General features: G+C 38.9%; 1 protein-coding gene across 3 annotated transcripts; it reads left to right on the forward strand.

The window, feature by feature from the left end:
• Window positions 1-5,524: 5,524 nt before the first annotated feature.
• LOC115191987 (leucine-rich repeats and immunoglobulin-like domains protein 1) lies at window positions 5,525-13,082 on the forward strand. Of its 3 annotated transcripts, none has more exons than XR_003877824.1 (5): window positions 5,525-5,965; window positions 9,971-10,288; window positions 10,703-10,981; window positions 11,104-11,240; window positions 12,840-13,082. XR_003877824.1 is itself a non-coding variant. In XM_029750083.1 (5 exons), exons 1-5 carry the CDS (start codon window positions 5,914-5,916, stop codon window positions 12,866-12,868), a joined length of 795 nt encoding a protein of 264 aa, XP_029605943.1. In that variant the 5' UTR covers window positions 5,525-5,913; the 3' UTR covers window positions 12,869-13,082. The 3 variants fall into 3 exon arrangements, 1 of the variants encoding a protein (XP_029605943.1); XR_003877822.1 differs by having other exon boundaries at window positions 11,124-11,708; XM_029750083.1 differs by having other exon boundaries at window positions 11,124-11,240.
• The last annotated feature ends 2,782 nt before the right edge of the window (window positions 13,083-15,864 follow it).

Below are 15,864 nucleotides of genomic sequence, written 5' to 3' on the forward strand. Positions count from 1 at the left end.
ACAAAATGAGCGGTATGGCTGGTGGCACTGTCATGCTGGAGGGTCATGTCAGGATGAGCCTGCAGGAAGGGTACCACATGAGGGAGGAGGATGTCTTCCCTGTAACTCACTGCGTTGAGATTGCCTGCAATGACAACAAGCTCTGTCCGATGATGCTGTGACACACCGCCCCAGACCATGACGGACCCTCCACCTCCAAATCGATCCCGCTCCAGAGTACAGGCCTCGGTGTAACGCTCATTCCTTCGAAGATAAACACAAAACCGACCAATCTTGGCCAGATGTGATACTGCCTGGATTCAAACCAGGTACTATAGTGACACCTCTGGCACTGAGATGCTGTGCCTTAGACTGCTGCACCACTTGGGAGCCAAATTTTCCCTCTGTTTTGAATATTGGCCAACTGACAACTCGCATTTCCTCTTGAAATGTTTCTGACACTGTAACAGGAACATTGAGCAGGGAAACGCCCCCAATATGTATCATTGGAGGATAATTATTATTATGTTTTATTTAACCTTTGTTGATCCAGGTTAGTCTCATTGAGATTAAATACATTTTTCAAGAGAGACCTGGTCCAACCAAGACAGAAACAGGGGGGAGCAATGTTTGATACAAATACCAGACATACTGTAACAACTTACAGACATAGACACACCATAAAAAAAATGTAATTTACAGAGACAGACATACATTTCAATTACAGAAACATACAGTCTGTCACATCCTGACCAGCAGAGGAAGTAATTGTATTAGTTTTGGTCAGGGCGTGGCAGAGGGTTTGTGTTGTGTATGCATTTCTATGTTCTGTCTAGTTTAGTTTTCTATGTTTAGGATTGGGTGTTGGACTCTCAATTGGAGGCAGGTATTTCTAGTTGCCTCTGATTGAGAGTCCTATATAGAGGTGTGTGTTTGGTTTGGTTAGGTTGTGGGTAGTTGTATTTCGCACTGCTAGTATTCATTTAGCCTGTGAAACTGTCCTTTGTCGTTCTTGTTGTTTTCTTGTTTTTTTTGTGTATGCGTTATCCTAATTAATTAAAAGATGAGCATCCACCTTCCGCCTGCGTATTGGTCCTCCCCTCAGCACGATGGCTGTATTTGTGACACAATCGTCTTAGATAAAAAATTATATCATATGTACCACAGCATCAACTCCGAATGACAATCACATTCCTTAGTAACATGTGAGTCAACCAAACATTCAAATTCCTCCAAGGAAACAAGATCCTGGAGATTCATGCTGGTCTGAACAGAATTACAAAACCATGGGAATTAGTTGCTAAAATACATTTTGCCATGATACGTTCTGATTTTAGTAACTGTTAAAAGTAAGTAGTGAGACCGTAACTGGTATTTATTTCCTGACCTTATCAAAGAAAAACAGTGATAAAGTCGCAGTTTTCCCAAAATGCCCTTCTAAATCATAGTATAACAATGTGTAAGCCTAAGTAGAGTCAACGACGAACAGCCAACAGCACTATAGAGATCACAGTGATGTGTCAGATGCTTTTGGTTGCTAATAAACCTAAGAGCTGCATGATACACGAAATCAATTGCCTTCAGGGTAGTGGTTGAGGTCTGTATATAAATTACATGACTATAGTCCAAGACAGACAGGAATATACTCCGTACCAGCTATTTTCTGGCCTCCAAAGAAAAACAACCCTTATGCCGGTAATAAAAACCTATTCTCAACTTGATCTTCTTTACCAGGTTCTCAACATGATTAGGGAGACTCAGCTTCACTTGCTCTATGGAATTTCCTTCCAAGGTAGTAATGACATGGTTTTCAGAGTGTTTAGTATTGGAAAATACTATGTATTTTGTTTTAGAGGAATTCAGAAGAAGCTTCAAATCAAACTGATTGTGTTGACGGATGTTAAAAGCTGTTTGAGCTTTTTCAAAAGCCAAAGTCAAACTGCTGCCACTTGAATAGAGAACAGTGTCATCCACATAAAAATGTACTGTACATCAAATCAAATGTATTGGACACATACACATATTTAGCAGATGTTATTGCAGGTGTAGCAAAATGCTTGTGTTCCTAGCTCCAACAGTGCACTAGTATCTAACAATTCAGAAAAATACACACAAATCTAAAAGTAAAAGAATGGAATTAAGAAATATATAAATATTGTGAGAAACAATGCCTTAGTGGCATTGACAAAAAAATACAGTAAAATACAGTATATACATATGAAATGAGTAAAACAGTATGTAAACATTATTAAAGTGAATAGTGTTCCATTTAAAGTGACCATCAGCTATATCAAGTCTTCCAATGTTGTTGGGTCCACCAACAAAATGAAGAACCCTAGTATGGATCAAATTCAAAGAATGGCAAGTATTTAAGATGCATTCAATGGTATCAGACTGTTGTTCTTTAAAAGGAAATGTCTGTCACATAGAGAAGAGCGATAGCAGAATGATAGACAACTGGTTGAGGAAACAGGCAGTGGGCTTCACGTAAAACGTCAATGTGGTCAGAGCAGTAAATGAGATGGGGAAGATTGTTGAGAATGCTGTGAATGTCTCAATAATGATACTGTTATAGCGTGAGAAGAAAAAACCTGTGGGTTATGAGGGTGTCGCAGTTATCATAGTGTCAAAGTTGAGTGTCTGAACGTGGTGAACTGTTCTTGTTCTGGTTAAAAACACTCCCGTAGAACAAGAAAAGAGACTTCTTTAGTGCCATTAGTACATCTGAATTAACTGACAACTGCTAAATGGTTTAACTAGCTAACATAAACGTCTCACAATAGGTTTCTAACCTCAAGGGTCTGTTTAAAGGAGAAATAAATACAATATTTTTCTCTAATTTGTAATATTTTTTTCATAAATGTGTTTTTCTAGAGATGTTGTAATGTGTCAATATAAAAACTGTTTACTGGCAACATATCCATGTTCCATTCAATGTAGCCTAGTATGTACCAACTATCCTGTATGTGAATGACTGCCTTGGATGTCAAAATGATGGTGGTATTAATTTCAAGATTCAAGATTTTAAAGGTTCAAGATTTACAAAATTTCTTAGCGTTAAAAGTTATACTTACTTACTCAGTCCTCTTATTTCCTTCTGGGACATTAAGCCGCTGTCACGGCTGTTCAAATGATCGGACCAAAGCGCAGCGTGTTCATAGTTCCACATCTTTATTAACCGTGAAACTAAATGCAATACACCAAACACTTGAAATACCAAAACAACAAACCATGACGCAGAGAGGAAAACACAGTACTCAAAAATTAACAACCCACAAAACCAAAAGGGAAAAAAAACCTACATAAATATGATCTCCAATTAGAGACAACGAGATCCGGCTGCCTTTAATTGGAGATCGTCCCAATAACCCCAACATAGAAATAGAAATCTAGAAAACCCACATAGAAACAGAAAACAATAAAACCACCCAAAACACCCACTGTCACGCCCTGACCACTCTACTATAGAAAATGACCTCTTACAAGGGTCAGGACGTGACAGCCGCAACAATTGTCTCCCACTGGAGTATGTCTTTGACCACAGCTTGTGCCATCTGTCCCATAACCTATAAAGACCCAGCTCAGCAGCCACTACTGTCCGTCGCCATGTCGTTTTTGGCCGGTGTATCTTGTAAAAGTTATAGTTCACTCTATTACAGAAATGTGTCCATTGTTGTCTTACCTCGGTCTTGTCCTGATTCCACTGCATCTACTCCACAATCCCTCATAAATCACAAACTACAGGCTCTTCTCCAAAATGAATACGGGGAAAATATACTATACAATATCCCTATACTAACGTCACAAAAGTTGAGAAAACCAATCAGAATGCAGGTGAAACATGTCTGTCCAGCTAACCTTCACAAATGTGTCAGTTCATGTGTCATAAGAATGTGTTCTCTTCTGAGAACTCTTTCTAGCGAGAAGAATAGCTAAATAACCACTTTATGAAATGACCAAGCACTCTTTCCCAACTGGTGTGGAGGACCTGAGCCCTAGGACCATGCCTCGGGACTACCTGGCATGATGACTCCTTGCTGTCCCCAGTCCACCTGGCTATGCTGCTGCTCCAGTTTCAACTGTTCTGCCTGCGGCTACGGAACCCTGACCTGTTCACCGGACGTGCTTGTTGCACCCTCGACAACTACAATGATTATTATTATTTGACCATGCTGGTCATTTATGAACATTTTAACATCTTGATCATGTTCTGTTATAATATCCACCCGGCACAGCCAGAAGAGGACTGGCCACCCCTCATAGCCTGGTTCCTCTCTAGGTTTCTTCCTAGGTTTTTGGCCTTTCTAGGGAGTTTTTCCTAGGGAGTTTTTCCTAGCCACCGTGCCTCTTTCACATGCATTGCTTGCTGTTTGGGGTTTTAGGCTGGGTTTCTGTACAGCACTTTGAGATTTCAGCTGATATACGAAGGGCTATATAAATACATTTGATTTGATTTGATTTTAACAAGCTGTGAGGAACTGAAGAATAAATGAACATGTCTGTGACAAAGCTTATCTAGGTAGACATATTTGCTTGACATGCATATTATTTAAGAGTAACAGTAATCAATAATAATACATTTAGTTTCTTAACCTGCTTTCAGTTAAAAACAATCTCAAAGTGCTAAAGAGTAAGTATATTGTTACTATTGAGTGTACAGTAACTGATTTTAATTTGCTATTATTAACTTTAGGTGTTGGGTTAAGTAGTTTTAGTTTTTACAGGCTCTGATTCAGACGGAGATAAATTGACAAATAATTCACTTAAGTACATTTTGGGGGGGCATAAGTCCATGTTAAATCAACTTATCTCAAGTCTGAATAGGGTCCCCATTGCCTTGTTCAGGGGCAGAACAACAGATTTTTACCTTGTCAGCTCGGGGATTCGATCTAGCAACCTTCTGATCTAGCAACCCAACATACCCTTGCGCACTTTTCACGTTTTGCCGCCTTAAATTAAAATATTAAAACGGATTCAATTGGGATTTTTTTTCATTGATATACACAACCTACAACACATTTTCAAACTAAAAGAACAATTGTAGAAATGTGACAATACTTTTGGTCCCCTAAATTGGGGGAACTATGTACAAGAAGTGCTGTAATTCCTAAACGGTTCACCCAATGTTGATCAAAATAGACAGTTGACTGTCTGCACACAAAGACACTAAACACATTACGCCCTGTTCAAATCGATCATTATTGTGTCACCTGGTCAAATTGTTCACAAAACAAAACATACAATATCCTTTAAATAAATGCACGTCGCTACACCCGCAATAATATCTGCTAAATATGTGCATGTGACCAATAAAATGTCATTTTATTTGATGTAAAAAAATATATAATAATAATGTTTCATCAAGAATGATTAGCGAGTGTCCCTGGCTGTTTTCTCTCTCTCCCCCCTCTCTCGCTCTCCCACCTCTCTCGCTCCCCCCTCTCTCGCCCCCCCTCTCTCTCTCCCTCCCCCCCCTCGCTCTCCCCCCTCTCTCGCTCTCTCTCTCTGCCTCGAAATGGAATGCTCATCCACCACCACTCAACATTCAAAAATTATCTGGAGAAGAAAGAAGGCACACAGGATAAGTTCATCTATAACAGTCTTTTGAGAGAGAAATGAACAGGTGTTACCTTTGATGCGGTTTCATCATATTGAAAAACACTGCAAAGATTCCTGGGTACACCACCAAGGCTGCCGCTCAGATAACAGGATAATATCTCCCTCCATGCCCCTCCTCTTTTTTGTGTTGTGTGTGAAAAGCAAATACAGCTGTAGATGGAGTTGTAGTTGTTACAAACTCCACCCACCCGGGTCCCTGGGACAGCTTAAATAACAAACTCAATGTCTGGGCGCTCTTGTCGAGTATCTCAGACTATGTTATTTGTAGATGATTGTGTGGAACCAGTTGGGTGATTGTATGGACTGTAGGCTACAATGCTGTTTTCTCAAAGAAAAAAAATGAAGGTGACGCTACTGTATCTCTTCGGTATGTGCCCCTTGATTATTGTGACTTTGGTTGTAGAGACTTGACAGCTGTCGTTAAACTCATTTGTGACACCTTTAGACATTTTTCCATGTGATACAGAAACCTCATATATATATATATATATGAGGTATTCAACTATATAAACAATTGAAAATCATGTCGCTGCCTTTAGCCAGTACAAAATATATTTCGGCCAGTTCTGAAGCTGTATGTTGGTGTAACACGTCATGCATGCGAAGATCTTTTGTCCTCTTTTGTCCTGGTCAATTTTGACTAAGATTAATGTGTTTCTCTATTTTGTAGAGAAACGCATGTTATAATGCGTGAACACGTATTTTTGTGATTTTGTTGATTATTAAACATAGTCCTGTAGCCTAACATAACAGTCTGAGGTGTTTTTCCGACACTCGTAAAATTGTGGCAGCTCGATGAAATAGTTTTTTTTTTTACAAAATAAGTTTTGTTTTAACACTTTATTAAACAGTGTATTTAGCTATAGTCTCATCTTTGTTTTTGTTATGTCAGTGTTTGCTTATCCTGAATGAGTATGACAACAAATAGACAAATAAACACAGAGCACCACGTCAATGTAGACATTTAGGGTTGGTTTCCCGGACACATATTAAGAATTAACATTGTCATTGAAAGTATTTTTAGTCAAGAACCAGTTTGACGAAATTGTTGAATCTCTAATCAACTGTCAGTTTAGATCTTTGCTTGCTACGAAATATAATCTTAATGTTCATCAGTCAGGCTTCTGACCAAGACATAGCACCATCTCGGCAGCATCACTGGATTTATATTAAGCAGTACTTGAGTAAAAGTAAATATACCTTAATAGAAAATGACTCTAGTAAAAGTGAAAGTCATCCAGTAAAATACTACTTGAGTAAATGTCTAAAAGTATTTCGTTTGAAATATACGTATCAAAAGTAAAAGTATAAATATTTTCAAATTTCTTAAATTAATCAAACCAGACAGCATAATTTTCTTGTTTGTTTTAATTTACGGATAGTCAGGGGCACGCTCCAACACTCAGACATCATTTACAAATGAAACATGTGTTCTGTGAGTCATCAGATCAGAGGCAGTAGGGATGACCAGGGTTGTTCTCTTGGTAAGTGTGAAAATGTTGTCATTGTCCTGTCCTGCTAAGCTTTCAAAATGTAAAGAGTACTTTTGGGTGTCAGGGAAAATGTATGGGGTAAAAAGTGTGTATATATATATATATATATATATATATTTTTTTTTTTTCTTTAGGAATGTAGTGAAGTAAAAGTTGTCAAAAATGTAAATTATCAAGTAAAGTACAGATACCCAAACAAATTACTTAAGTAGTACTTTCAAGTATTTTATTAAGTGGTCAATTGTTTGGATCAGTGTTAATATTGTCAATACAAATAGTGACTAAAATATTTCCAAACACCTATTTTTCAGTGGCAATTAACTGCCTAAATAGACCAAGAACAAACTATAGGCTAAAATATTTTTCATTTCAGTTTACTAAAACGAGACTTATCTCTGCTACTAAAATATGAGTACTAAATGGACTGGACAATAGTTTTTGGATAGATTGAGAGTTTTTACGTGTCTGCGCAGGGGCAGTTCAGTTCAGCAGAAGGAAAGACGCGCCGAAGCCTAATGTTGTACATCAGCTGGTGAGCTGCAGGTGAGCAAGCTATGAATCTGGGCAGAAAGGCAGACAGACTCTACTTTGATTATCTGCTACACATCGCGCAGGTGACTCGTGCTGTTGACTCTCTCTTTGCCTGGTTATGAAACACAAGGTGCTTTACGAAATTAAAAACAATAGCAGCATTGATTTAAATAGTGATGCAACAGTCGAGCTATGTTTTTCTCTTCCTTGTGTATAGCAGTAGGTTGCTTGTGTATAGCAGTAGGAGTTTCTAGTCTTGCTCATTCGTCTCACTTTCCCAACTGCATTTCATAGCCAGGTACGGTGGAGCCAAGTCTCACTCTTTTCCTGAGAGAAAACGTCTTGGTCCTAGCTCTTACTGTTCAAAAGATATGACCCATATTACCGGCGCTACGTTTTGGTGGACCCCATTTTCATTTTTAAATTACAGACATAAGAGTACCAGACCCGATCACAGGGATGGATAACTCTTGAGGTCCCGTGGATCACTATGGAATTAAGTAAATCTGCATTCAGTTTTTTTTGCGCCCCATGTATGGAATGATCTGCAGCGCTCTGCACCATGATGCTCTGGTGGCTCTAGGGCAGTTCAGGTCGTACATTTTGTATAATTTGTGCACATGCAGGACTCTCTTGAAAAATAGGTTTTAGTCTCAATGTGATTTCACTGTCAAAATAAAGGTACAAAAAAGAAGGTAATAAAGGATTGTATTTATTTTTTTTACAATGATGGCATTTCAGTTTTTGTGCCATTAACAGCAGAAGGAAGAGTTTGCTATCTAGAACCTAAAAGGGTTCTTCAGCTGTCCCCATAGGAGAACCCTTTGAAGAACCGTTTTTGGTTTCAGGTAGAACCCTTTTGGGTTCCATGTAGAACCCTTACCCCACAGGAGGCTCTACATCCAGGGTGGGCAAACCTTTTGGCTCGAGGGCCACATCGGGATTTTGAAATTCAACGAAGGGCCACATTTTGGGGGGACCAATTCTTTGTTAAAATCAATTTGCGGGGGCCTCTCGAGTGGCGCAGCGGTTTAAAGGCACTACATCGCATTGCTTGAGGCATCACAACAGACCCGGGGTCGATCCCAGACTGTGTCACAGCTGGCCGTGACTGGGAGACCCATGAGGCGGCACACAATTGGCCCAGCATCGTCCGTGTTTCTTTTGACACATTGCTGCGGCTGGCTTCCGGGTTAAGCGGGCATTGGTACAAGAAGCAGTGCGGCTTGGCTGGGTCATGTTTTGGAGGACGCACGGCTGTCGACCTCCACCTCTCCCAAGTCTGTATGGGAGTTGCAGCGATGGGACAAGACTATAACTACCAATTGGATACCAAAAAATTGGGGAGAATAAAGGTGTATGTCTCGCTGGCCAGATTGAAGTGCCCGGCGGGCCGTACTTTGCCCCCCCCACTTACTCTACATGGAACCCAAAAGGGTTCGACCTAGAACCAAAAAGGGTTTTACCTAGAATCAAAAATAGTTATGCTATGGGGACAGCTGAAGAACCCGTTTGGAACAGTTTCTCTAAGAGTGTGTACAAACAAATTCGTAGAGCTACCAGTCCTGTAATTTCTTTCCTAACTGTCACCATCACATCAGGCCTTTACAGTTTTTCTCGATTGCTAAGACACTTTCAATTAAACATCATAACCGGCACATCATAACCTAATGAGCACAACAGTATTCTTTTTTGCAAAACTGTAAGTCATTTCTCATTGTTTTCACAGAAAATGCTAAGCAATTTGTTTTGCAAAACAGTAAAGACAACTCTCTACAAAAGAAGCAAAATTCAGTTGATTATATCATGTCAAACTAAATTAAAACATTTGATCACAGCTGGTATAAATGATTCCAATGATTGTGAACTACTTCTGCACATGTGTAAAACTTCTTTGCACAATTGTTCAATCAGCAATCAATCAATCTATAATTATAGTATCAACAGATGACCTAGAAATATAAGAGGTTTTACCATGTTATGGGTATATTGATAGTTGTAGTCAGTATTTATTGGGCCGTTGTGTAACGATTTATTGAAATAACTTATAATAAAATAACTTATAATGAAATAACTTTTCATTAGATAAGAAGTTGTATGTTTTGATGGATGTAGTTGATTTTGTGTCATGTATTTAAGTCTTAATGCATTTTGCAAATGGAATGTGTCATTTTGGCCAACTTGTTTCAGTTTGGGGCTGATTGTTAATTGTTTAGAAAAAGTTAATTCTGTGTGGACACTTTTTCTCAAGCAATCAAGGAAAATTCATTTGCAACATTGCTATATTAGAGAAGAACTATGGTATTTAAGTCAATGCGTTGATATTGAGTCTCTCTTTCTCTCCACAGTACTCTGCTCAGCCCAGCATTCAGCCCAACCTGAGACTTGGCAGGTGAAAGGAATCGCGGGAAAGTCTCTCTCTTTTCCAGAAAGGGTGTTGAAGTCTGGCAATTTACTTTATGGAGACCTTGGCAAAGTTGCACATGTGTATCCTGGTAAACAAAGTAATACCAACCTTGTGAAGAGATTTAAAAACCGCCTTCACTGGAACAATGTTACTGGATTCTTCACTTTGTCAGACCTACAAATAGACGATTCTGGGATTTACACTGTGGCGAATGCAGATGAAGAGAAGATGACACATGCATTTCAGCTGACTGTGTACTGTAAGTGTGTGTGTGTGTGCTGTAAATTACAAAATCATTAAAATAGTCGCTTTATTGGTTCGGTAAAAAGCTGAGCGATGGGGCTGGAAAAATGTAACCACTCTCAAATTCATAGACAGAGCTATGGATAGAAGGACTGATCAACCATTATATAACAATTATAGTTGTAACCATGTTTTTAGACTATATATAGTGTTTGCTTACAATTTCTTTGTTTACAAACACTGGAGTAAAACAAGCTGATGGGTTCTCTGATGGGGACTAAGCTCATGAAGCATTTATAAGTTATATTCTTCAAAATGTGTCCAAATCATGAATGTATAAGTCCAAAAATGTATGTAGCATCTGCTCTTTGCCAATTTAAAGATAAGTACCATTTCACCAATTCCCATTTATTCATTATTTGTCTTCCAGATGTTCTGTCCAAACCTCAGGTGACGGTCCATGATAACATCTCCTGTACAGTGGTGTGTTCTGTGGAGAACGGGAGAGAGGTGACCCTGTCCTGGTACAGAGGAGAGGAGAGACTCAACCAGACCAGCAGCCCTGACCTCAATATCACCCTCTCTCTACCTCTCAAGGTGGATGAACAGAACAGAGAGTCTTACAGATGTGAGGCTGCCAACCCAGTCAGCAAGGGGACAGGTGTTGTTCCACATTCCTGTATAGAGAGTGATCCCTCCAAGGTGACAGGTAAAAAAAAACATGTACAGTAGCAATGTTACATTGCAGTATCCAGACAATACCAACTTCTATATGAAACAGTAAGTATGGTAGAGCTCATTTTATGAAACACTGTTTTAATTAAAATATAGTTTCTCTCTTTTTACTTCAGATGGTGATGAGAGGACTCCAGGTTCTCTTCTTATTGCTGTAATCTGTGTTCTGGTTGCTTCAGGACTTGTTGGACTTGCAATATGTCTTAAGAAGAGAAACAGACACTCACATGCAGGTATTCATCTTTTAGCAGGGAGATGTTATTCCGTGAAAACATGTTGTGCAGAACCTTTTTTAATGATCATTGATGGTTTTTTGGGAAAACGTAGGACATGTTTGCCTGAACAACAGCTACAGGTCAAATAAATATAAATCTTCCACACTTCCTCAGCTATCTCAGACCACTTCTCTAAATGTTGATAAAGCAGAAGTCACACACACACAAGCATGCTCGGACAATAATTACGTTATGGGTTCTCTGACGCCAAAAAGACTGCTAGTACAGACACCGGTATCCATAGTAACATGAGTTCTTAGTGTTGACAGAACCTGTCTTGCGGATGAGCATTTGTGCATATCTGTCAGTTACTCCCACCCACACTGTATATTTCATTTCCATTATTTGCCTTTATAGATTCACCCGAAAGAAAGCAAGATGACATTCTGTATGCAGAGAACTCACATTAAACCAGCAGATAACCAGGTTACTTACTAATAATGCTACAGCCTGATAAACATAGGAGATGTAATACAGCAGCTTTAGCAGCCCTGATGGCTACAACTGTTGACTTTAGCTCTGTGCCAGTGGGTTAATGTGGTCTTGAGTTGCACAGACCACCTGAGTTTGATACCCGGCCTGATGTCATTGCATCCAGTTTTGTCCATGTGATATGGTTGGGTTGCACAATGAGAAGCCACACAGCTCATTTTGTTCATACACTGAACAAAAATATAAATGCAACATGTAAAATGTTCCCATGTTTCATTAGCTGAATTAATATATCCCCAAAAGATTTCATACGCACATGAAGCTTATTTTAATGAAATTCTGTGCACAAATTTGAGTGTATCCCTGTTAGTGAGCTTTTCTCCTTTGCCAAGATAATCCATCCACCTGACAGGTGTGGCATATCAAGAAGCTGATTAAACAGCATGATAATTACACAGGTGCACCTTTTGCTGGGGATAAATGGTCACTCTAAAATGTGCAGTTTTGTCACACAACACAATGCCACAGATGTCTCAAGTTTTTAGGGAGATTGCAATTGGCATGCTGAGGAGTATTTCTGTCTCTAATAAAGCCCTTTTGTGGGGAAAAACTCATTATGATTATCTGGGCCTGGTTCCCGCGTGGGTGGGCCTTTGACCTCCCAGTCCCACCCATTGCTGCACCCCTGCACAGTCATGTGAAATCCATAGATTAGGGCCTAATGAATGAATTTCAATTGACTGATTTCCTTATATGAACTGTAACTCAGTAAAATCCTTGAAATTGTTGCATTTTATACTTTTGTTCAGTATAGTAATGCCTTTGATCTTCCTGTGTCTTTAACAGTATTTGCCAAGTCTATGGACTCTTAAACTTGGCTTCATGGTTCCTCCCACTAGATTTAAGAATGGTTCTAGATGTGTTGACTGTTGAGTTACCTAGTCCAGAACCATGAGAATAGATAAGAGAGCATCAGACTTGTCTTCCTCTGGTACAAAGTATCTGATAACGAAACATGATCCTTTTTCTTTTTTGCTACACCTTTTCTCATCCCCCGCTCTCTGCCCCTCTTTCCTTGTTCCTCTCAATCCTTCCCTCCCTACCTCTTTCCCTCTCCCTGTCTAGGAGGAGCGAAGAGGTATACCAGAACTTGATCCGCTTAGAGACAACCCTGAGCTGACATCAGTTTATTATACACTCCAGTTACATTGCATCACTGCCAGCGAGGATGTTAACACTGCATGAAGGAGAGCGAAAACAGGAAGTTACTGAGAGGGTTACATGATCATTCACATCCAAGAGAAGGCATTACATCCTAAAGAGGACGTTAAGACAAAATTATAGTAAAGATGAATCTAGAAAACTTAATGGAGGCACAGTTGTTACTGGAGAAAATTCCCATTTAACTATTGCATTGTTGTTATTTCAGACTTCCTGTGTTGGTCATTCTTTTGTTGAATTAGGGCCTTGGTGAGATTCACTGATATAGACAAATTCAATAACTATGCCTAGAGTTTTTAGTGGGTGATCTCTCTTTTTTTATTTATTTTTGTACCTTTTTTAAACCAGGTAGGCCAGTTGAGAACAAGTTCTCATTTACAACTGCTATCTGGCCAAGATAAAGCAAAGCAGTGTGACAAAAACAGAGTTACACATAAACAAACGTACAGTCAACAACGAAAAAGAACAGAAAAATTGAAAAATTGATGTTGTGTGTGCAAATGTAGAAGAGTTGGGAGGTAGGCAATAAATAGGCCCTAGAGGCGCAAATAATTACAATTTAGCATTAATACTGGAGTGCTAGATGTGCAGATGTGCAAGTACTGGGCTGCAAGAGGGTAAGTAATAATATGTGGATGAGGTAGTCGAGTGTGCTATTTACAGATTGGCTGTGTACAGGTACAGTGATCATTATTAAGCTGCTCTGGCAGCTGATGCTTATAGAGAGGGAGATATAAGACTCCAGCTTCAGAGATTTTTGCAATTCGTTCTAGTCATTGGCAGCAGAGAACTGGAAGGAAAGGCGGCACAGTGGAGATAAGCCTAGGCATTGAGTGACGATTTATAGGTTAAAACAAATGGAACCTATCTTAATACAATTCACTAGTGTGTTTGCTATGCTACTGCTGGGCCAAAGCTTATTTTCAGTACTGTCTGTTTTGTTTAAATGTAGGTGCCTCCCCTGTATCTTTTTATAGCTGGTCATTGTTTAGCTTGCCAGTGGATAGCAGCTATGTACATAAAAAGCAGATATTTGGTTAGGTATAGCCACCTACTCCTTATAAGCAATGGCTGTTAGGCTACATTGGAAACAAAGTCCACAAGCACATTTTTCCTTTCACCATGTAGATTCTATTGAAACATTTCTGAGGGGTATATTTTGATTTGCCTTTTGACTCAGACAAGTATCTTTGGTGACATTTTACTCTTATTGCTTTTGGCAAAATGCAGACACGATTAAGTGTAGTTCAGATCTTGCTTTGACAACTGTGTTCATGCAGTTTGAATGTACAAAATGAACAGTTTATTATGATGGACCATTTATTGCTTGTCCTTTTCTAGCTACACAGTATGTAGGTCATCATATCTTAAGAATACAACCACTCCCTCCTGCACGCTCCTACATTAGCCCACATACAGTGTATAACTCTGAAAAAATATCTTCCAGTCTTTGCACTGGAAGATATTTCATTTTTATACTAATCAAGTAGAAAGGGAAGAGGTATAATGGACGCTGTTGTCTCTTTCGGATGACAAGTCACCTGGTACAGATAATCTTGATGCCAAATTTCTTAGTTACAGCTAACCAAATATCTTCTGAAATCTCTCATTTTTTTTTACAAGTGCTTGATATATGGGGTGTTCCCAGAAGTCCGGAAAGAGTCAAAGGTTATTCCACTACCTAAGGATAAAAAAATCTGCATTCACTGGTCCTGATAGTCTTCCAATAAGCTTGCTGCCTGTGTTATGAAAATTATTGGAAAAAATTGTTTCTGTACAAATCAAGGATTATTTCTCATGTAATGTAGGTCTGATAATTTCTCATGTAGGTCTGATAGCATGCATACAAAGAAGGGCATTCTACAAGTATAGCTTTCGAACAAATGACAGATTGGTTAAAGAGTATGGATGACAGGAAGTTAGTTGGTGCAGTGTTGCTAGATTTCAGTGCTGATTGAGGTAATTGATCATGAACTGTTACTAGGTAAACTCAAATGTTATGGTTTTAAGTCTGCATCTCTATCCTGGATGGAAAGCTATCTATCCAGGAGAAGGCAAAACGTGTTATTTAATGGTAGCTTTTCAAACAGTAATGATATACATTGTGGTGTTCCTCAAGGAAGTTGCCTTGGCCCACTTCTCTACTCTATCTTTACTATTGATTTATCTTCAGTAATGAACAAAGCAAGAGTGGTCATGTATGCTGTTGACTCTACAGTGTATAGCGCAGCATCAGAATGTTATGAGCTAACAGATGTACTAAGCAGTGAACTAAGAATGGTGTCTGAGTGGGTTGATATGAACAAATTGGTGTTGAACATTTCTAAAACGAAATGTATTGTATTTGGTTCAAGATATATGCATGCTGATGAAATCCAATTTAATTTGTCGATGAATAGAACGCATGTAGAGCAAGTAAAAAAAAACTATGCATCTTTATCATGGTCAGAACACATAGATACTACTGTTACTAGATGTGTAAGGGAATTGTTGTTACAAGAAAATGTTCACATTTAACACACTGAATCTGGTGATTCAATACCTGGTCTTATCACACTTAGAGTACTGTCCAGTTATATGGTCATCTGCAGCAAGAAATATATAAAAAAAGATTCAAATCGCTCAAAACAGGGCTGCCAGATTAGCTCTTCATTGGTCTGTCTGTATGAATATTATCCAAATGCATCAGAATCTTTCATGGCTTCACATTGAAAACAAATTACTATCCAGTCTTCTGATTTTCTTTAGGAATGTTATATTTAAAAAAAACTATATTTTTCAGGCCAGTTAGTACATGCTAGCAACGTGCATAACCACCAAACCAGACAGGCAAATTCGGGGCAGCTAAGACAACCCAAGCCAAGGACAAATTGCCTTAAATCTACTTTTTTTATATAAAGCCATAGGTGAATGGAACTCTTTACCAATT

The sequence above is a fragment of the Salmo trutta genome, chromosome 4 (genome assembly GCF_901001165.1).
Source record: "Salmo trutta chromosome 4, fSalTru1.1, whole genome shotgun sequence".
NCBI classification, from domain to species: Eukaryota; Metazoa; Chordata; class Actinopteri; order Salmoniformes; family Salmonidae; genus Salmo; species Salmo trutta.

What these genes read in the sequence shown, in the direction of transcription:
- LOC115191987 (XM_029750083.1), top strand. Translation starts at nt 5,914, where the DNA reads ATGCTGTTTTCTCAAAGAAAAAAAATGAAGGTGACGCTACTGTATCTC. An exon ending in ATTTCAGCTGACTGTGTACT is followed by an intron (nt 10,289 to 10,702) that starts GTAAGTGTGTGT and finishes TTTGTCTTCCAG; the next exon opens with ATGTTCTGTCCAAACCTCAG. An exon ending in TGATCCCTCCAAGGTGACAG is followed by an intron (nt 10,982 to 11,123) that starts GTAAAAAAAAAC and finishes TTTTTACTTCAG; the next exon opens with ATGGTGATGAGAGGACTCCA.